At 48.1% G+C, this 20,511-nt stretch overlaps 1 protein-coding gene across 1 annotated transcript in view; it reads right to left on the bottom strand.

Annotated features, from left to right (window-relative positions):
• Positions 1 to 9,788: 9,788 nt before the first annotated feature.
• FAT2 (FAT atypical cadherin 2) overlaps positions 9,789 to 20,511 on the bottom strand; it is a 61,294-nt gene continuing 50,571 nt past the window's right edge. The window contains exons 20-23 of the mRNA XM_030328923.1: positions 16,741 to 17,182; positions 14,460 to 14,613; positions 12,347 to 12,804; positions 9,789 to 11,253 (exon numbers count right to left, since the gene is read on the bottom strand). Of these exons, the coding sequence (XP_030184783.1) occupies positions 10,721 to 11,253; positions 12,347 to 12,804; positions 14,460 to 14,613; positions 16,741 to 17,182 (1,587 nt within the window). The 3' untranslated portion in view covers positions 9,789 to 10,720. The remainder of the gene's footprint in view (positions 11,254 to 12,346; positions 12,805 to 14,459; positions 14,614 to 16,740; positions 17,183 to 20,511) is intronic.

Genomic DNA, 20,511 nt, shown 5'->3' with positions numbered 1-20,511 from the left:
CCGAGGTGGCTTCTCAGAGCCCCTTGTTTTGTTTGTTTTTGTTTTTGTTTTTGTTTGCAAACGCTGCTCTTAGGAGGTTTCCAACTCTCTGTCAGCAGCGTACCTCCCCTCAAATGGCTGGGAAGAGCATGATCTGTCATCTTGTGTGTAGTTTTCTGGAAGTTGTCACCATTCACAAGTGTCATTATTTGTATATTGTGCTGCTGTCTGGCTGCTAGGAGCCCTTCGTCTGCACAAACCCGGGCCAGATGCGTATGAATGTGTGGCGTATCTTAGCTCAGAACCTGCAGCTTCCGCCCTCCCTCTCTGCCACTCACCTCTCTGGCCGGATTCATTGGCTGGTGCTCACTGCTCACTCTACCCCCATGAAAGGTACAATCTGCAGTTTATTCACTTGTCTTCAAGTGATGATCCCAGAAAGGAACATGGGGAAATCTTTCCTCCGCCCCCATTCTCCTGGCTTACTTTTTTTTCCCAAACGTCTCCCTTCCTGAATTGTAGAATATCTACTCTGTATAACACTACATATTCACCTCATGTTTTTTGGAAGTGCAAAATCTCAATTTGTGTCTGTTTACAGCTCTCTCTATTCACTGCTCACAGCAAAGGGGTCTGTATCAATGGCTTGTATTTCGCAGCCGATCAGATGTTAAGGCGAGCCCCCAGCATCGGCCCCGGTCTGAACCCAACGCCACTTCCTGACAGCGGAGGCACATGGTACAAGTCGCGTGACCTCGTGATTAGGGAGTCGGCTCCAAGTCTGCCTTAGAATTAAATTTTCCAAAGTACATTACAAATCTCCAAGACCGTTAGGGGAAAAGGAGAGGGTGTGGCTTGTCTTTGAAATCATGGTCAATACTTTTAGACGATTTAATTAGTCCTGCTGGTTGCAGGGCTGTGTGCTCTGACAGCATCGGCTTGTGGTATTTCTTCCCTGTTCTTTGTACCACCGGGTCATTATCTGGCCCGGGTATGTAAGTGGTGCTGATATGTGGTCACCAGAACGGGGGGGGGGGGCGGGGAAACGAGGGTTAAGGGTGCCTGCTGTAAGCCGTGTTCTTTTGTTGAAATCAAGGCGATGCTGGGGAAGCTGTTTTTAGCGAAGAACGAATTTATGTGACTTGTAAACCATGTCGATGAATGTGCAAATAAGACGAATATGAAAAACTGCCATCCAACAGGTGTTGGTAACCAGACGGTAGCGTGTATATTATACCGTGTATGTGCCTACATGGGTGTCATTTCTCACAGGGTATGTGTAGAGAGGTAGATCATGCAGGAGCTCATAGAAGAATTTGTTTTGGGTTCTGCACTTGGATCATGTGTTAAACTTTTCCTTCCTCAATAAATGAATTTTATTTTTTATTTTTGAGAGGTTGCAGTCTGCATCTTTGTGTTTGCCTTTTTGTTTTGTTTTGTTTTTTTGTAGTATCACTCAGATCTCTTTACTAGATCTTGCTAGGTTGAAATGTTTTTAGTTGCTGTCCCAGAGCTCCTCCGGGAGAGCAGTGCAAACAGTAGGACCACCTGTGGAATTGAGCGTTCCCAAGAAAGGGGCCAGGTAGGTATTTTTCTGTCAGACAGTCCTGCCCTTCCTTAGCCTGCTCCTGCTTTTTATTGAAAACTTGAGTAGAAACTCTCAACCCTCTCTGTGTATATCAGACGACCGTACTTGACACCTATGATGGGTAGTTTCACGTGTTAACGTGGCTGGGCTATGACGTTGAGTAACCCAGTTATTCAATCAAACACTAACCTCACTGTTGCTCTGAAGCTATTTTGTAGACGTGGTTGATGTTGATAATCAGTTGCCTTTGAATACAAGTTTATCCTTAAAGTGTGGGTGGGCCTCCTCCAATCAGTTGAAGGGCCTTAAGAGGAAAGTCGAGATTTCAGTGAGGAAGAAGTTCTGCTGCAAGACTGCAGCGTCAGCTCCTGTCAGGACGGCCAGCCTGCCAGCTTGCCCTGTGAATTTTGGACTTGCCAACCCTCACAGTCACATAAACCAATTCCTTGAGATCCCACCCCCTCCATGTAGGTGTATATGTTTAAAGTGGGGAGACAGATTTCAGGACAGTGGAAGAGAGGACTTCCTTTCCCCTTTTGTGACATTAGGAGGGCAGACAAGACCATCTGAGCTGCCTCTTTAGGGGATCAGAAAACCAATCTTGGGCAGCTACTGAATTAGACTCATTCAAAAGCAGAGCCCCCGAGGCACAGTATTGAAGTATATAGCACATTACAGAGAGAGGAAGGCAGGGAATGGATTTTGACTACTTTCCGTTATCAATATTATTTCTGGAACTGGAGGGTCAAAGGGATTCAGTGACTGTTCCAAGCCATCAGCCAGTGGCAGAATTAGGACACATACGCAAGCACAGAGATTCCAGAACCCAAGCGCTTCCCCAAGGCACTGGCTACCTCCCCCTCTTTGTTACAGCCTCAGGAGGGAGGCCCACCTTTAGGGATTATGGCGAGAGTTAGAATGTGCTAAACTGCCTGGCATGGAAGCTTATGAAGCATTTTCTGAAATATCAGTCGAATGGAAGCAAAGCAAGACTCAGAAGCAGTTTTAGTTGTTTTGTGGGTTTACGTCCGTTCTTTAGTCCTGTCTTGCTCACGTTGTGGAGAGCATTCAAAACTTTTTAGGTTTTCCACCTCTTCACATTTTTGGTCCTGCTCACGTTCACACTTAATGGTTGTAATCCCTCCTTCCAGATAACAGGGACCCTCGAGGGAAGCCCACTGTACTGCTAGAGGCGTAAATTGAGTGACAGTGGACTGAATTTGGGCCCTAAACTTGGGACTCTTGGCTAAGTAGGCTTGCTTCCTCAGACTCTGCCTGTTGCAGACATACGCAAGAAACTATCCTTAACTGGTGCACTTTACTAGACCCTTGGTCATTGGTCTCCCCCCATTTTGGAGGAAAAAATTGGAGTATAGTCTACATGTAATAGAATTCACCTGTTTCTTAAGTGTACAGTTTGATGAGTTTTGACAAATGCATGCCATCATTTGACTACCATTTCAGTCAAGATGTGCAATGTTTGCTTTACCCTGAGAAGTTCCCTTGCAGTCAGTCCCATCCCCATGCCACTGGACTCCTTGGCAACAACCGACCTTCTCGGTCTCTAGTTTCGCCTTTTCTAGAATGTCGTCTAAATGGAACCATTAAGTATGTAGTCCTTTATGTCTGGCTTCCTTCACTTAGCAAAATGCTTTCTATATTCATCTACATCATTCCACGTATCAGTAGTTTGTTTCTCTTTATTGCTGAATAATATTTCATTGTATGGACGAACCATAATTTGTTTATTGCCAATTGTTGGATGTTTGGGTTGCTTCCAGTTTTGGGCCATTATGAATAAAGCTGCTACAAATATTCGTGTACAAACCTTTGTGTAGATACAGGTTTTCATTTCTCTTGGGTAAATGCCTAGGAGTGGAATTGTGGGTTGGATGGTAAGTGTACATTAACTGTATAAGAAATTGGAAAATTGTTTTTCCAGAGTGACTCTGCTATTTTGGATTCCTCCCAACAATTTATAAAAGCTCCAGTTGCTCCAATACTTCATATTGTGGTCTTTTAAATTTTGGCCATCTTGATGGGGATGTAGCAGACCCTCTTTGTGGTTTTGGTATGCCTTTGTCTAATGACTAGTGACGTCCTGCACTTTTCCTTGCTTAGTTGCCATTGATCTATCTTCTTTAGTGACGTATTTAAGGATTTAGTCTTCTTAAAAATTTTAAAGTTTTTTTGTTTTGAATTAACTATGGATTCACGGGTGTGAAGAAATGTATGGGGGGGATCCAGTGCAGGGGGATCCCTTCTTCCGGTCTCCCCCAGTGTTGACATCTTGTATCACTGTAGTACATGATCAAAACCAGGAAATTGACATTGGCACAAAACATACAGCTCATTCAGATTTCTCCAGTCACATACACACTCATTTGTGTGTGTGTGTGTGGGGGGGGGGGGGGGGAAGATTCTTGTCTATTCCATTACGACGAGACTCCCAACACACTGCCCCTATGTACCCACACTCGCCTCCTGCGCTCCCCCACATCCCTCACCCTGGGCACATCCCTCACCCTGGGCAACTGCTAATCTGTTCTTCGTCTCTATCACTATGTGATTTCACAAATGTTACATAAATTGAATTACACAGTATGCACCCTTCTGAGACTGGCTTCTTTCACTCAGTAAAATTTCTTTGATGATCATTCAAGTTGTTACCTATTTTAATAGTTTGCCTTTTTTTATTGCTACGTTGTACTCCATGGTATGGACGTACCACACTTTGTTTAACCACTCACCCAGGGAAGGAAATCTGCATTGTTTCCAGGTCTGGCTATTACAGATAATGCTGCTGTGAATATTCATTCATGTACACGTTTCTGCATGAAAACAAGTTTTCATTTCCATGGGATAGAAATCCAAGAGTACAATTGCTGAGTTGTATGTAAGCCCATTTTTAGTTTTAAAAGGAACTCCCAAACCACTTTCCAGAGTGGCTGTACCATTTTACATTTCTATCAGCCATGTGTGAGTGTCCCACTTTCTCTGCATCCTTGTCAGCGTTTGATGTTATCATTATTTTTTATTTTAACCATTCGTCAGATCTTATAAATGTTTTGTTAGACGTACACCTAAGTATTTAATTTTCTTGGAGCAATGGAAATGGTAATATGTTTTTAATTTCAATTTCCATGTGTTCATGGGTACTCTATAGAAATGCAATTGATATTTGTTAATTTTGTGTCCTACGACCTGTCTTGACTCACTTAATAGTTCTTTGAGTTTTTGTCTAGATTTCTTGGGATTTTCTGTGTAGACAGTCAGGCTCTTTGCATGTAGAGATAGGTGTATTTCCTTTTTTCCTGTTCTGTGTACTTTTTTCCCCCTTATTACTGCAATGGCTAGAACTTCTTGCACTATGTTAAAAGAAAAGAGCGGTGAGAGTAAACATTCTAGGCTTGTCTCTGTACAGAGAGAACATTCATTCAGTCTTTCACCGTGAAGTATGATTTAAACTTTCAGATTTTTATAGAAGTTCTCCTCTGTTTCTGTACTGAGATATATATTTTTTTAAAAATCATGAATGGGTGAATTTTGTTAATTTTTTTCTCCATCACTTGATACGATCTTATAATTTTTCTTTTCTCACCTATTGATATGGTGGATTAAATTTATTGATTTTTCAATATTGAACCAGCCTTGGTTACCTAGAGTAAATCCTACTTAGTCATGGTACATCATTCTTTCTAGATACTGTCGGATTATCTGTTATTTTGGACTCACCCTGATATTTAGTCTGACAAATGTAGACTCCAGAATAGTGCCTTTTTGTAAATGAACAAAACCATTTTGCCATAACTGCTGTTCTTGGCATGAGAGTTTTTTGTTTTTTGTTTTTTTTTTTTTTTTTTTTTTTGCCTCAGGCCAGGTTCCCAGCTGCTGTAATGCTACATAAAGCCCGCATATGTTTCCTTAGGACAGTTTCTCAACTTCGCTATTCTGTATGTTTGGTGGTGAATAATTCTTTGTTGTGGAGAATGTCCTGTTCATTATAGGATGTGTAGCAATATCCCTGGTCTCTAGCCACTAAATGCCAGTTGTGGTGATCCAAAGTGTCTCCGGACATTGCCAGAGGTACTCTTGGGCGGGGGGGGGGGGGGGGGGGGGGGGGGGGGACTGGGGGGTTCAAATCATCTCCCTCTCCTATTGAGAACTACTACCTTAATACGTTTAGCCCCGTCTTACCCCTAGCTGGGGGAATAGATTTTTTTTTTTTAATCTGGCCATGGAACAAAGGTAAGTGTGTGGTTATGGATACTACGAAAAGATCTGACTTTTTAATATTAGTGATAAAATAGCTAACGTCTTTTGAACCTTTACTATGCTAACTACGCTAAGCATCATTATTATCACTTCTAGTACTCCGATCCAGTGAAGGGAGGTGCTGGTAAAGTCCCCATTTTTCAGACTGAGGCATGAGAGGTTAAACAACTTAACCAAGATCACACTTTCTAAGTTGTGGAGCCGGGTCTGTGTGGCTCCAAACCTTATACTTCCCGTGAGATCTTCCCTGCCACTCACTCTGTCTCTCAACACCCCTCAGCGGACACAGGACGTTTCCAGGCCCTAGTCTCCCACATTCCGACTTCAACCCACCAGGACTACCCGCCATTGCCCAAATACTTAAAACCTCTAGGCCTGGCTGGCCCTTCTCTCTGTGCTAAATCTGAAGCTCAATTTTAAGGCCCAGTTCAGATGGCTGCTCCTCTTTAGAAGTCTCCCTGGCCGCGTCAGTCAGAATTTATGGTTCCCTCCTCAGCAGAGCGGTAACATCCCTTGCCTGGGTAGCTTCATGTCTACTTATGCTGGATATTTGTGACTGCTTGGCAACTCCCTAGATCATGAGCTTCCTGAGCAAGGATCAGATCAGCCTAGATCTCCCCGTGCTTGTCTGTGCGGGGCTAATTATGTATCTGGAATTAGCTGGTGACTAATTGGTTTGTGTGGTTTCCTTGAGTAGGGAATAGTGCCTGGCCTCCAAAGAGCTGATGTCACTATATTTACTTTTAGTTTTGCATCAATCTAAGCAAGCCCTTTCCTTGGTCCGACCCTGGAGATTTGTTGAGGAATCTTGAGAAAATTCTAAATGTCTTTTCCCAGCGGGGTCCTTGAGAAAGTCCCTGCTTTTTACTCAGTGAGACCTCTGGCGCCTCTCCTCAAGACAGAGCTGGCAGAGGCTGCCTGAGGTCTTTGAAAGTCTGTCCTTAGACACTGCAGCGTGGGTGGCTGTCCAGCACTTGGGGCCAGGTGCCCCCACAGGCCGGCATTCACCACTTCACCGTGGGGTACCAGGAAGATGGGCCTGATGTTCCACACTGAACTAGCCGTGGGCCTTGGGCAAAGCACTCCGTATCTCAAACCTTTATATCCTGTTTTCTCCCCCTTCTATCTTTTCAAATATCTGTAATCGTCCTTCCAAATGAGAATGGTTTTCCTCCCAAGGCCTTTGGCTCTACCCTTCTTCCACCCCAGATAAGTCCTCCCCACAGGATGTCATGTGTCCCCGCCCCCCCCCCCCCACCCTAGGCAGTGCTCCAATTTCTGGAAGATACATTGGCCTTCATCAACCCAATGTGATGGTACGGTTGTGCAAGCCCGGCCTCCCATCACGGCCCTTTGAATGAGCAGGCTCACAACTCCTTTGCTGTTGTCTGGTGAATTCCAGCTGCCCTTCTACTGTGGACATGATTGTGAGTCCTCACTCCCACCCCTCCTGGCTGCCCTCTAGCCCCCACTCAAGGTTGCTGTGGCACTCTTAAGATCCGGCCTCAGAACTGGACGCAGGATCACAGGAGTGGCTTGGGGTTGAACCCCAGGGTTGAGCAGACCCCACCTCCCAGGATCTGGACACTCGCCTGTTAATACCACTTAGAATAATGTGACACTTTAGGCCTTGAACTCATTAGACTGAAGCCTCTCAGTCCTCCTTGCTGCTGTCCCTCAATCCCCTGATGTGCCCCTGCAGTTTGTTTCATGAACCCAAATGTAAAGCCAAGATCGGGAGTCAGGCAGCCCCATATTGAATCCCGGCCCTGTCACTTGTGAACTTGGTGACCTTACTTTAAGTCACTAATGTAAGTTACAAGCCACTTAATTTATGTGTGTCTCTGTTCCTCCGTCTGTGACTGGAGGCGACAGTACTTACCTCATGAGGTTTTTGTGAGGATTCAATGGGACAAGATATGCCAAGTGCTTTCACAGCACCTGTCCTATAGCAAGTGCCAGTAAGAGGTGGGAATGAAGATGATTATGGGGAACTGTAAAAACGCCCAGCCTGGTAGTCAGGAAACCTGCCTGTCTGCCTTTCTCTGCCACTGTTGTGCTGTGTAAGACTCGGATGGTTGGAACCAGAGCCCCAGTGACTTGAGATGGGAGAATTGCCCTAAAAACCTTCGGGTCTTCCACAGCTCAGTAGGCTGATCTTGATCTCAGAGAGCCCTCTGCTGGTTGGTACATGAAGGTGCAGGCTCAGGAAGACTGGGAAAGAGGGGCCTGTTCTGGAAAGGGGGGGCTGGCTGGAGAGAGGCTCCCCCATCCAGGGGGAGAGCAAGTTGTGTTGAAGGGAGATTCCCAGGCTGGGTACAGACTTGACTGTGGGCCTCACGCCTGTGAAGTTCTACCTGCGGGACCTCAGACAAACCCTTCTCCTCTGTGGGCCTGGGGATAAGGCACATCAGGAATGAAGTACAGTGGATCCGCGTTTCCCAAAGTGGACCCTGGACAGTCATTTAAAAAATCTGAATGTTTATGTGTTTTTGTGTGTTCTAGAAAACAAATACCGACTTTCAAATCCTTTAGTTTATGCATATATCATTTTGGGGTGAATACAAATGTTTTTTTCAAATCAGGACGCACTGAAAGAAAATTATTAAGTAAACAATGGCACAGGTGGTATTCTATTAGGGCAAAAATCATAAAAGTGGTCAGCAAAACAACAGAAGTCTGGGCAACACCGGACTAGCCTGTTTGTGATTTCCTGCACAGCTCTGATAAATTAATCCGATCTATATACTATCTAGTATTACTTCCTAGCATAGGTTACCATTTATTGTTTATGCTTCTAAAAATCGGAACGCCAATTCATACCTGCCCGGGGCCACGTTGCTCTGTGGCAGAGGGGTTTGGAGCCCAGCCTATCTGGCCGCAGAGCCACAATGTGCGGTGGTGCCTCCCACGATGTGTCTTCTCTGCCCACCCCACTGGGACCGCGGCGGCAGGGACTGGGCTTTCCAGTCTCAGTGTCACTGCAGGGCCTACGTGGACCACAGTAGCCCGGGACCAGCTGGGCCTCAGGGCGAGCCATGGAGAAGCAGCCCAGCCATAGACTGGCTCTGGGCACCGGGAGGGCTGGCTCCCCCAGGCCTGTGCTAGAAAGTCCCCTCTCGCCGACCAGTGCTGTGAGGTGCAGAGAGTGTTGGCCGGGGTCAGCAGCCCTCCAGTCTCGTCCTGGGCCTTTCCCCGACCTGCTGACTGGCGGACTTGTTCCCTCACTGCAGGCAGTTGTGTTGGAATTGGAGGCGTTTTTCCCAAGTGTTCGGGGCCCCGCCGCCAGAGGTTTTGATTTTGTTTGTCTGGGTTGGGGGCTCACAAATCTACATTTTAGCCATTTTGCTAGGTTTGGGAATCACGGTGCTCGATGACCTCTGGGGTCCCTCCTAGCCCCCAAATTCCATGAACCTCAGCTCAGAAGGGCCCGTAGACCCTTGGCCCTTCCCCTGACCCAGCCCCAAACAGGATAAGTGACACAGAAAAATAACAGTAAAAAAGATACTTTATTGTTAAAAAACAACAAATGACCAATGTAAACCAGTCATCCTGTCACACACACCATCACGCACAGCTATGAACCAGTCATGCAAATACACCCTTACCCACACAGTTCCCTCTCACTATCAGCAGCAACCCGGTGGGTGAGAGTCTCTATTGCTCTTCCTTTTGACTTTTGTCTCCAGAAACAACACGCATGAAAAGGCAGTGGACCGGAGAAAGGGATTGGCAGGGGAGAGAGTGGCACGGCCACCCCGGTCACTGCCGCTCCTGGCTACATACACTCTACACGTGCCCACACTGACCCTCCATGCATAGGGTTGAGTCACTGCAGGTAACACTTCAATTGGCAGGCATCTGAGCTGGCAGGGAGAGGCAGGGAAAGGCAGAGCATCCGGCTCCGTGCCTCCCCCCTGCCCTGATGCCCTGAGTGGGAGTTCGGAGTTCCTTGTGTCTAGGGAAGGAAAATCCCTTTGGCAACTCATCCAGACAGCAAGGTTGAAAAGTGCCTAAGAATTTTAAAAACGAAGAATTATGTCCTTCTTGCCTTTGGCCCAAAGTGCTTGAGAAACTTGGGGTGAAGAACCCAGAGTTCCATGAGGTCTGAATTCCTTAACAAAGAAGGCGCAGGGCTGCACGAATCCTGACCGGCCCTGGCTGGAGGAAGGTCATGGGACTTGATAGAGGCAGAGCAAGTTCCTTGGAATCTGGATTCGAGTGGGACCCCAGGAGACTGAGCCAAGCGACGCTCCTCGGGAACCCTTGTCACCCTCATTCACATCGTGCCCCAGGCCTAGCGCAGTACCCGACACGGAGCAGATGCTGGAGTAATGTACGAATGAGGCAGGGTGCACAGCCGGCTTGGTCCCTGCTTGCGTACTGCTTACCTCTCAGCCCCTAGAGGACGCGTTGTGGCCCTCCAGGGTCAGATGACCCTGGGCCCCGTCTCTGTGGCCTGTCAGGCGCGGACCTGCCTCTGCCTCCAGAATGGGGCTGTGAGTAGGTGTAAGGGTGCACCCTGGCAGAGCGGACTCAGTAGTTCAGGCCCTGCCTCCCTGGGGACTGAGAGGTGGCAGGCAGCCAGACAGACTGCCTCTTGTCCATCCCAGGAATCAGTGTGTCCTGTTTCTCCAGGGTCAACTGCTCTGCGCAGCCCCTTGCTGCGGGGGGGCCCTGGTGCTATTTCTGGAGCTCTTCCCTCAGCTTCCCTCCATCCTCAGGGGCTAGCCGGGGGTCTGGGAGAGCACGTTTCAAGGCATGGCGGCCTGGACTGGGGGCTTCCCTCCCCTTTTCCAGCCACGCTCATCTCACTCGTACAAGACGGAAGGAAGATGCCAAGTCCTTGGCCTCCCACCTGCCTCCCTCTGAGGACAGCTAGAACATGACCTCCTCACAGCTCCCATAATCACTCTCCACCATGTCAGAGCCCTCATAGTGGGGGGGAGCCTGGGGCTGGCCCCGCCCTGTGGGATGCCCACCCCCAACCTCACAGTCGGCATAAGAGGGCCCAGCCCGGCTGAGGCGCATACTTACCCCTTTGTAGCCCCCCTCTGCCAGGCCGGGCCCTCCCCCTCCCTGCCGGAACTGTGAGTGGTAGTAGCTGATGGCCGTGTACTCATTGAGACAGGGGGCCAGCAGGTGTTCCCGGGGACTGGGGGGCCGTGGGGGCATCAGATCTTCCAGGTTCTGGTTGCTGTAACGGGGTGGGAGAGGTGCCCGCTTGTTTTCCAGCTCCAGTGGGAAGGGGAAGCCCCCATAGAGGCCAGTGGGGTCTGGCATCACGGGTGGGGTCTGGTGGCGGTGAGGCGATGGTGGCAGAGGGCCAGGGGTCACTTCAGAGTGGGGGTATTCCCAGCGTTCCTTCCTGGAGTAAGTAGGGGGCCAGACCGTAGCTCCAGCTGGGCACACTGAAAGAAAATGGAAAGTTAGGGTGAGCTCTGAGTTTCCCTGGTAAAGGTTTCCGCAGGCCTTATAGGTACTATACATGATTCAGCATGTGGTAGAAATGGGCAAAAGAGTGGGGGGGCGCGGGGCGGGTAATGTGGCTTTCTACGTCGTGTTGTCTCTGACAGCTTAGGTTGATATCTAGAATTCAATACGGCCGACTTCACGGCCAAAGGTTTAACCCAAAGCCAGCTCCTCTTGCAAATATGTGCCGATGATCCAAGAGTCAGTGAATAAGGGAAGAATATGGACGACTCCACACGGCCCACACCCCGCTGCTGGGGCCAGCTACTCCATCCCAGCTCCTACCGGTAACTTACGTCTCCTTGACTGAAGGAAACAGACACACGGTTTGGGGGGTGTGATGGCATCTATCACAGAGCATGATTAAATAAGATATGGCTTGGAAGATTGGAGACCAGGCATCCTTGGTCCTTGCTCTGTCCTTGCTACTAAATAGTTGGGTGAGTTAGAACAAGTTACTGTGTTTTTATGAGCCCCAAATTACCCTATCAGCAAAAAGTTTATGAAAATACCTGTTTCAACTATTGGTGAATAAACCAGAAAATATACAGCACTTTATGAATTCACCTCCTAGTGAGCCAAAAGTGAGAGGTCCCTCCTGTAAGTCAGCCAGGTCTGGCCCAAGGCTGCTGTACCTCCAGACTGGATGGCCAGAAGTTGGGACTACTGCTCTTTCCTTTTTGAAGAAAAGCCTAAAGGTACAGAAGCCCCGCTCCCCTTCACCACCCCCCCCCCCCGGGATCCCATTCACCCCTATCCAGGGTCTACAGGCTTCTGCCATAGATATCAGTCCTCTGGAATGAGTTGAAATGTGGATGAGGGGGGATCATGGTGCAATGGAATGAGCCACAGAGTCTGAGGCCAGAGACCTGGCATCTGGTCCAGCCCACTAGTGCACTGTGACCTTGAACACATCCCTTCATATCCCATCCCAAAGGGATAGACTGGATGGTGGCTTCACGTAATGGAGTGTTCAAGTCTACAACCGTATTCCATCAATACCAGAGGCCGAGGGCCTCTGGCTATACTGACCCATCTCCTCGCCTGACCATGTCCTCTTTATGATGGACTCATTGTCAGAGTGGGAAGGGACTGCAGCTGGTGGGAGTCTGGGAGGCACACTGCAGACCACTGGCCGTTGCTTAGAGCTGGGTCCAAAAGTGACAAGTTCATTTGGACCTGAGGTCTTGCTGGGCTCCAGTTGGTTCAGGTTGTTGCAGGAGCTGGCGCTCAGGGGGTTGAGCTCGATGGCAGGCATAGTTTGTGTGTCTACACCAACACTCCTGGCCAGGAGGTCTGGGTCCTCCATGGCCACGGGCTTGTGGGACTTGCAACGGCGGCAGTAGAAGAGGAGCCCAACTGTGCTTAAAACGATAAACAGTAGGGCCGCTATGATGATTAGAATCTCCTGCTGTCCCCAGTCCCCCCTTGTGATCTCAGGGGTGACTAGGCAGTGACCTTCGGAGCAGCCCCTTGCTTCCATTTCACACCTGCAGAGACAGAGAAGTAGTCGGGGGGTTGAGTCACTACACTTCCCTTTCCGTGTCCCCTCTCACAAAGATTTATGGACTCCTACACTCAAGCCCACCTTCTCCGATTTTCAACCAAAAAAAAAAAAAAAAAAAGAAAAGGGTTGGTAATGATCACACGTATCAAGTTTAGAACTTTCCACCCTCCACCAGTAGGGTGTGGGAGTCAGTTACATGTTCATTCATGACCTAGATTTGGAATCTAGGCTCTAGGCCCATCCACTATTTCCCACTCATGAGATCTAGGTTTTGGATATACTCTCCATCATTAAGGTGAGACTTCCAATCGTATACTGTGGTCGAGGCAACCAACATACCCAGCTGTCCTCAGCAATAATGTCAGAGTCCCAGCTACAAGTCAGCAGTCACCCAGCCGTGGCAACAGGGTGCCAGTGTTACCCACTGTTCTTCAGGAGGTCACAGAAACCCAACGTGACCCTGCACAGACCTTACATTGGACAACTTATTCAGAGAGAGTACTTGGAATTGTATGACGTCTCTGATCACCGTCAGCTTGGCATTTCATGGAGCAAGGCACATAGGAGGGAGGCTTCTGTGGCCAGTTTTGTCCACTTTTGAGGGATACTGGGAAAGGCTTCCTCCAACCTGCTTGAGTCCCAGTGTCTAAAACTTCACCACCAACAGTTTGTCCTTTGGGGTTAGACATTGTCCTCCCCAGTTCCTCTCGTAAAATGCAGACCCCACTTTCAGGCAGGAAGTACCCTGTGGCACATGTACTGCAGAGAGGTGTGCTGTGAGGCCAGAAATGCCAGGTGCTGAGAGAAAGGACTTGGGTCATAAACACGTGGAGGGATTTGGACCAGCCCTTTCCTTCTCTGGGCCTCAGTTTCCCATCTGTAAAGTGAGTGGGTGAACTACATCAGTGGCTATCTTAGGCACACACTGACAGCAAGGGGATCCCTTGGAAGCTTGTTCTAATTAGAATCCCAGGCCTCACTCCTTGGATATTCTGATATAGTAGGCCCAGAAATCTGTATTTTCCACAAGTATCCCTGATGATTTTTTAAAGGCTCCCAAGCTGGGGAGCCATAAACCTAGATAATTGCCAGGCCTCTTTACCTCTAGGATTCTAGGGATCTGAGGATTCTTGAACTCCCCCAGGCCAACATAATACAAGGCACAGGTAGCTTACAGTGGGGTTCGAGACCCACAACAGTGCGTCATTGTCCTAGTGGACAATGGGGAGTCATTTGTCTAGAGGAGTCATTGTCCCCGGGCCACTCTCTGAGAAGTCGCAGTCCAGAGCAAGAGAGTAAGAACTTTAGCCATGTTCAGACTTTGGCAAAGATTAGAAAAGCCTGAGGAGCTGATTAGAAGTGCAGATTCGTGAACCCCCACCTAGTGAATCTGATGCAGTGGGTTCAGAATAAGGCTTGAGAAATCTTAATAAGAACTCTCCTCTGAGTGCTCCGATGCAGGTGGTTGGAGGGAGAAGCCTCACCCATGGAAAAGACCAAGAAGCCAGGTCGCTGGAGCACTCCACTCCTGGTCTCCCATTGGCTTCTCCGGAGGTCAGAGTGCAGACGTCATTCATTCCCTCATGGGGCCAAACCCAGGGTGAGGAGTCAATGGCAGGTGGTCTCCCCTATGCTTACCTGTCTCCCATGTAAGGGTGAGGGCAGTTACAGGAGGCTCCTTCAGGGGAGGGGATGCAAGTGCCACCTTCCAGGCACGGTGTCACAGTGCAGTTTTCCCTTCTTTGTTCACAGTGCCTCCCAGAGAACTGTGGGGGACACCTGCAGACATACCCTGGGAGGGAGGGAGGAGAGGGGGGACAGTCAGGCAGCTGCAGGCTGAGAGGCCCTCCGGGACAGAGGAGAGGCCTCGGCATGTTTGCAGACCCACGTGTTCACGTTTAGTTATCGAATGCCTCCTTCTGTGACGAGCACCACGTGCTGCCCTGCTGGGCAAGAAGACGTGATTCCCTGCCCTCACACAACTTATAGTCTCCGGAGGACCGGCATCTGAAGAATAGTGGTGGATATCCTTCTCATCGTCCCAGACAACACTTATTCAGTGCTGGTCACCATTCTAAGAATCTTCAAGTGTTAGCCCATTTGAGCCTCATAACAACTCTGAAGCTGGTTATGTCATCCTCAACAGGTACAGGTTGATGGCGGGTGAGGAAATGAGGCACAGAGAACATATGACGCTTGTTCGCGCTCACACAGGAGGTAAATGGCAAATTTGGGACTCCGACCTATTGAACCAGTTGTGTAGAATATCGGTGTATTAGTCATCACCATTGAACAACAGAGCTTAGGGAGCCAAGGGACAGTGGGAGCTGCAGGGCCAGGGAGGTGGGAGGGGCCAGAGCACCGCCAAGAGCCTGATGCAGGAATTAGGAGTTAGGACTCCATCTTAACAGCAAGGGGAAGCCACTGCAAGGTTCCAAGCAGGAAACGGATGCACTCAGACCTGCTTTGTATAAAGATCCCTCTGGAGCCCTGCTGGAAAACGCAGGTGGGGGCAGAGAAATGAGAGAGCAGGGAGGCAGCTGGCACAAGGGTGAAAGATAACGGCTGCCTGGTAGTGCGGCCAGACAGGAGGGCTGGCCTCCTTCGATATTTCGCAGATGGAAACGACAGTCCTATCACCCGGGCAAACATGAGAAAACGGGAGGATGCCGAGTGTTGACAGAGATATAGGAGCCTCATGCCCTGCTGGCGAAAGTGCAGGCTGTGTGGCCACGCTGAAGAGCGATTTGGCCCTATTGAGTCAAAATGATGATCTGCATTCTCTGGGCATGCGAATCCCATCCCTGGGCGTGGTGTGTGTGCATGTGTTGGAGGAAGTTCTCCTGCAGGTTCCCAAGAAGATACGTGTGAGGATATTCATGCAGCATTGTTGATGGAGATGGGATGTTGAAGCCACCAGGGTGCTCGCCGCTAGCTGAGCGGAGAGGGAGAGAATGAGGGCGCGTGGGCACGCTGGGGTACTGTGGCAATGGACACGAACTGTGGCAGCGTGGATGGACCGGTGTAAAAGGTTACGTATCACTTACACAATCAGAAATTCAAGCATGTGCAAAACCAATAATGTACAGTTTGCAAGAACTCATTTAAAAACTTTAAATCCTTGGGGCGCCTGGGTGGCGCAGTCGGTTAAGCGTCCGACTTCAGCCAGGTCACGATCTCGCGGTCCGTGAGTTCGAGCCCCGCGTCGGGCTCTGGGCTGATGGCTCGGAGCCTGGAGCCTGTTTCCGATTCTGTGTCTCCCTCTCTCTCTGCCCCTCCCCCGTTCATGCTCTGTCTCTCTCTGTCCCAAAAATAAATAAACGTTAAAAAAAAAAAAAAAAACAAAACAAACTTTAAATCCTTGCCTATGGGCTTGGGGAAGGGGAAAGGCAGCTGAGTATAGATTAAAAGGCAATAAAAAAGAGAAACTTGGCACCGACCAATGTTAACCCTACGGTGTATGATGAACTCAACCTGTGGCACCAGAGGTCCCTGTTAGTGCCTGTCTCATCCAAACAAGTCAGTCCTTGTTGAGGAAGAACAAAGACTCCTGCCTCCCCATGGTGTAAACCTAGCAGATCCCAACCCGTTACTCAAGAGATAGTAAGGGGAGGAGAGAGACGTTTGGAATCAGAGGGCAGGAGTGCTCCACTGGGATCTACACCCCAAACATGCCTCTCTCCCCTGACAGCCATGTGCCTTTCACCAATCTGGGTATCCCTTACACAACCCAGCAGTTTCCTGTGCTGTCAAGTGGAGCCATTGGTGACTTTGTTCCAACGCCCTCTCTCCCTCATGGCGCTGTGCTGAAGGAACATACTTTGTAAACTCTTCAGTGATATATGATTGCTAGGTCAACAGGCTAGGGTCTTCTGAAGAGCCTCCTGGGATAAGCCTTGGAGTCGTTTCCAGCCCTTACCTGCCCCACGGGTCTGTGAGCACCTTCCGCCATTGAGACATGGGTTTTGGCTGCAGTCATCACTGTGCACGCAGCACTGGGTGAGGGCCTGCCTTTCCAGCAAGCCTGATGCCTTCTTGCCATGGACCAGCAGCTCCAGTGCCTCTCCGTTGACCACAACTGCATCCAGGCAGCCTTCGAAGCCCTGGGACACATTTGGGGAAGAACTCAAGAGAACAAGGCCACCCAGAAAGAGGTCCCCTTCAGGCCTGAGACCCCGGCAGTTCTTTGGGAGCATGAGGGAGGTGTCGCTGGATCTGTCAACCAAGAGGCGAAGGGAAGTGTCTGTCTCCTCCACCACAACGGAGTGCCACTCTTGGTCATTCACATGGAGCCAGGAGGAAAGATTTCCATAGAAACCACCTGGGCAACGGTATTCCAGCTGGAGCACTCCATCGACCAGCTGCAAAGAAAGCCCAGATGCCATCAGCAAAGCCAAGAAGTCCTTGGAAGAGCACTGCTAACAAGCTGCCCGGGCAAAGAATGTCGGTTGTGTCTTCATGGGTCAGGGAGGTAGCGTTTGGTGACTTTTAAGGCTGGTTTAGACATTGTCTTTGTGGAGTATAAAAGCCCTCAAAGTACTTTTCTGTCTATGGTCTCATTTGGCCCTTACCACACGCCATGGATGATCTGGGTAGGGATGGCATCTCCTTTCACAGATGAGGAAACTGAGGCCCAGAGATACCTTGCTGACTGAGACCGTGTCTTTTGGAGTCTTCTTTGCAGGCCTTTGTAGTGCATTCCTCAACATTGGCCTTCAGGGACACCAAAAACCTCCCTCACCCCCCCTCTTTTCTTCAACAGTTCCACTGTAATCAAAGTAGGTCTCTAAGACCTTTCAAGAGGATCCACAGAGGCAGACCATTTTTATAATAATCCTAAGATATTATTTGCCTTTTCTCCTCTCATTCTCTCACGAATATACTTCCAGACATGTGCTACCACAACTGATGAACACAGAGGTACATATAAAAATCCAGCTGCCTACTGTTGAGCCATACATGTGTAAGAGAGATATGCAAAAATGTAAAACAATGCCACTCTTTTCTTTTTTCTTAATTTTGGAAATGTAATTATTATTCACAAAAATATGGCATTTGTGTTAACGTGTAATACGTTTCTTGTTATTTTTATTTTTTTTTTAAGTTTATTTATTTTTCAGAGAGAGGGCAGGGGAGGGGCAGAGAGAGAGGGAGACAGAGAATCCCAAGCAGGCTCCACAGTGTTAGCACAGAGCCTGATGTGAGGCTTGAACTCATGAACAGTGAGATCATGACCTGAGCTGAAACTGAGAGTCAGACGCTTAACTGACTAAGCCACCCAGGTGCCCCTCTTTTTAAATGAATTAATAAATAAAGATTTTAACATTTCTCAGTTTTAATTTCTAATACTGAAAATAGTGATAGCTGTAACCCACATAAACAAAACTTCCCTAGGATCTTCAATTATTTTTAAGAGTGTGAAAAGTCCTGAAATCAAGAAATCTGAGAAAACACTAGGTTAAATCATTTTAGTTTACCTCAGCCCAAGAAATAGGACTACTGTGGCCAAGAGATAGAACTTCTGCTTACTCGGCTGTGTAGAGCTTTTTCTGGGTGAAATTTGAAAATCCAATCCAGTGTTTTATAGGAAGTAGCTGCTTGTTTGTACCCCACTTTCCCAATTTTTGCCCTGCTTGAATACTACCTATACTGTTATATACTTAAAAAGGAAACTTACTATTACTACAGAATGTAGACTCAAAACATTGTCCTTAAATCACTCCTTTCACTTGGTTAGGACCACAAATCTACTGGTCCCATCATCTTTCCATTGTCTCTCAACCTCTGTAAGGGCCTCACTTGTCTCCTTATCCAGTTTAAATTCCATAGCCAAGTTCCTGTCCTCTCTTTCTTGGTAGAAGTCACTTGTCAAACCCACAAATCTGGTAAAGTCCAACCGTCCCCCAACTGTATGTGAGCATCATGGAGGTAAACATGGCTGGAGAAAAACATTCAGGCTTGCTTATTGACCTCTCTTTAATTTCATGACCGTGAGTCTCAAATGAGCCCTTCATGGTGCCTAATTATGGTGCTATCTTCCATAGTCGGTTTACTCTCCCAGATGACTATTCTCACAACTTCTCCCTCCTGAGACTCCTGATTCCCCCTCCCCATCCTTGCTCTTAGCAACCAGGTCGGGACTTATCGGCACTCTTACCATCACATCTGCCCACCTTGGTGGAGGCCAGTCTCTCCATTCATGCACTAGATCACAACCCCCTTACCTCCTCAAGGATGAGTTTCCATCAACTCTTTCTTTTTTTCTACATCACAAATTGTTCATTCTCTACTGTGCCATTCCAGTCATCACAAAAATGCTGTTATTGCTCTAATCTTAAAAAAAAACTGTCTTGAACCCACTTCACCCATGAGATATCACTTTCTTTGCTCCCTCTTTGTAGCGAAATTCCACCCACCATCCACCATGATACAGAAACCACTGGTTTCAGGGTATTCAGTGACCTCTGTGTTGTCAAATCCAATGATTAATATCACTTCCCATCTCATTTAACCTCTCAGAGCAGCACATTACCAGCTGGTCCCTCCTTCCTTCATGATACGTGTTCTTCATTCAGCTTCCTGGATACGATACTCTTGGTTTCCCCCCCACATCACTGGCTGCACCTTTTCAGTCTCCTTTGTTGGATCCTCCTCTTCCCCCAGGCCTCTCGATGTTGAAGTGTCACAAGGATGAATCCTTGGTCTAATCTTTTTTCCAATCTACACTCCTTGGTGATCTCACTCAGTTTCATGGCTTTCGATACTGAGTATATGCCGAATGCTCCCAGATCTTCATCTCTACCCCAGACCTTTCTCACAGACACTATACTTGTTTATCCAGCTCCACTTAGAAGTTCAATAGGCATCTCAGACTTACACCTCCAAATCTGAGCTATCAATCTTCCCCAAACCTGTTCTACCCATAGCCTTCCCAGGGTCTGTTGGCAGCCACTCCATTGCTTCTAGTTACTCAGGCTGAAACTTACTCCTTGCTTTCTCTCCCAGCCCTCATTCAATTCGTCAGGAAATCCTGTTGGCTTTACCTTCAAAACTCTACCCGATTCTGAACCTTCCTCCCGTTGCACTGTCATTACCCTGATCTAGACCACCACCATCTCTCACCTGAATTATTGCAATGGCCTCTTGGCTGGTTCCCTCTGCTTTTATCCTTGTTTCTCTAAAGTTGCTTATCAACCGGAGCCATGGTGACCCTTTTGAATATGTCACATCATGTCAATTCTCTGCTCAAAACTTCTTATGCCCTCCATTTTGCTTGGAATAAAAGCCGAAGCCCTTAAGTGGCCTATGAGAACCTTATAGGTATTCCCTCATCCCATTATATATCTGACTTCGACTCCTACTACTAATGTCTGGGATGTTCCTTAAACATGCTAAGCATTCTCCTACCAAAAGGTTTTTGCATTGCTATTCCCTCTCCCTAGAACGCTGTTCCTCCAGATGTCTACCCTCACCCCCTTCACATTATGGTTCACTTATCAACTCAGTGAAGCCTTCCCTGATCACCTTACTTAAAACTGCAAACCCCCCCCCACCCTCCTGATCCCCCTTATCCTTTTTTTTTAAGTCAATGCACTTATCACATTTGGACAAACTATATTTTCTGAGCCATTATATTTATATTTATTGTCTTTCTTCCCCCTGTAGGGTGAAAACTCTGAGAGAGATTTTT

Source organism: Lynx canadensis, chromosome A1, assembly GCF_007474595.2.
Source record: "Lynx canadensis isolate LIC74 chromosome A1, mLynCan4.pri.v2, whole genome shotgun sequence".
NCBI lineage: Eukaryota > Metazoa > Chordata > Mammalia > Carnivora > Felidae > Lynx > Lynx canadensis.
The sequence above is the reverse complement of the archived record's forward strand: the minus strand, read 5'-3'. Positions and strand labels throughout refer to the sequence as shown.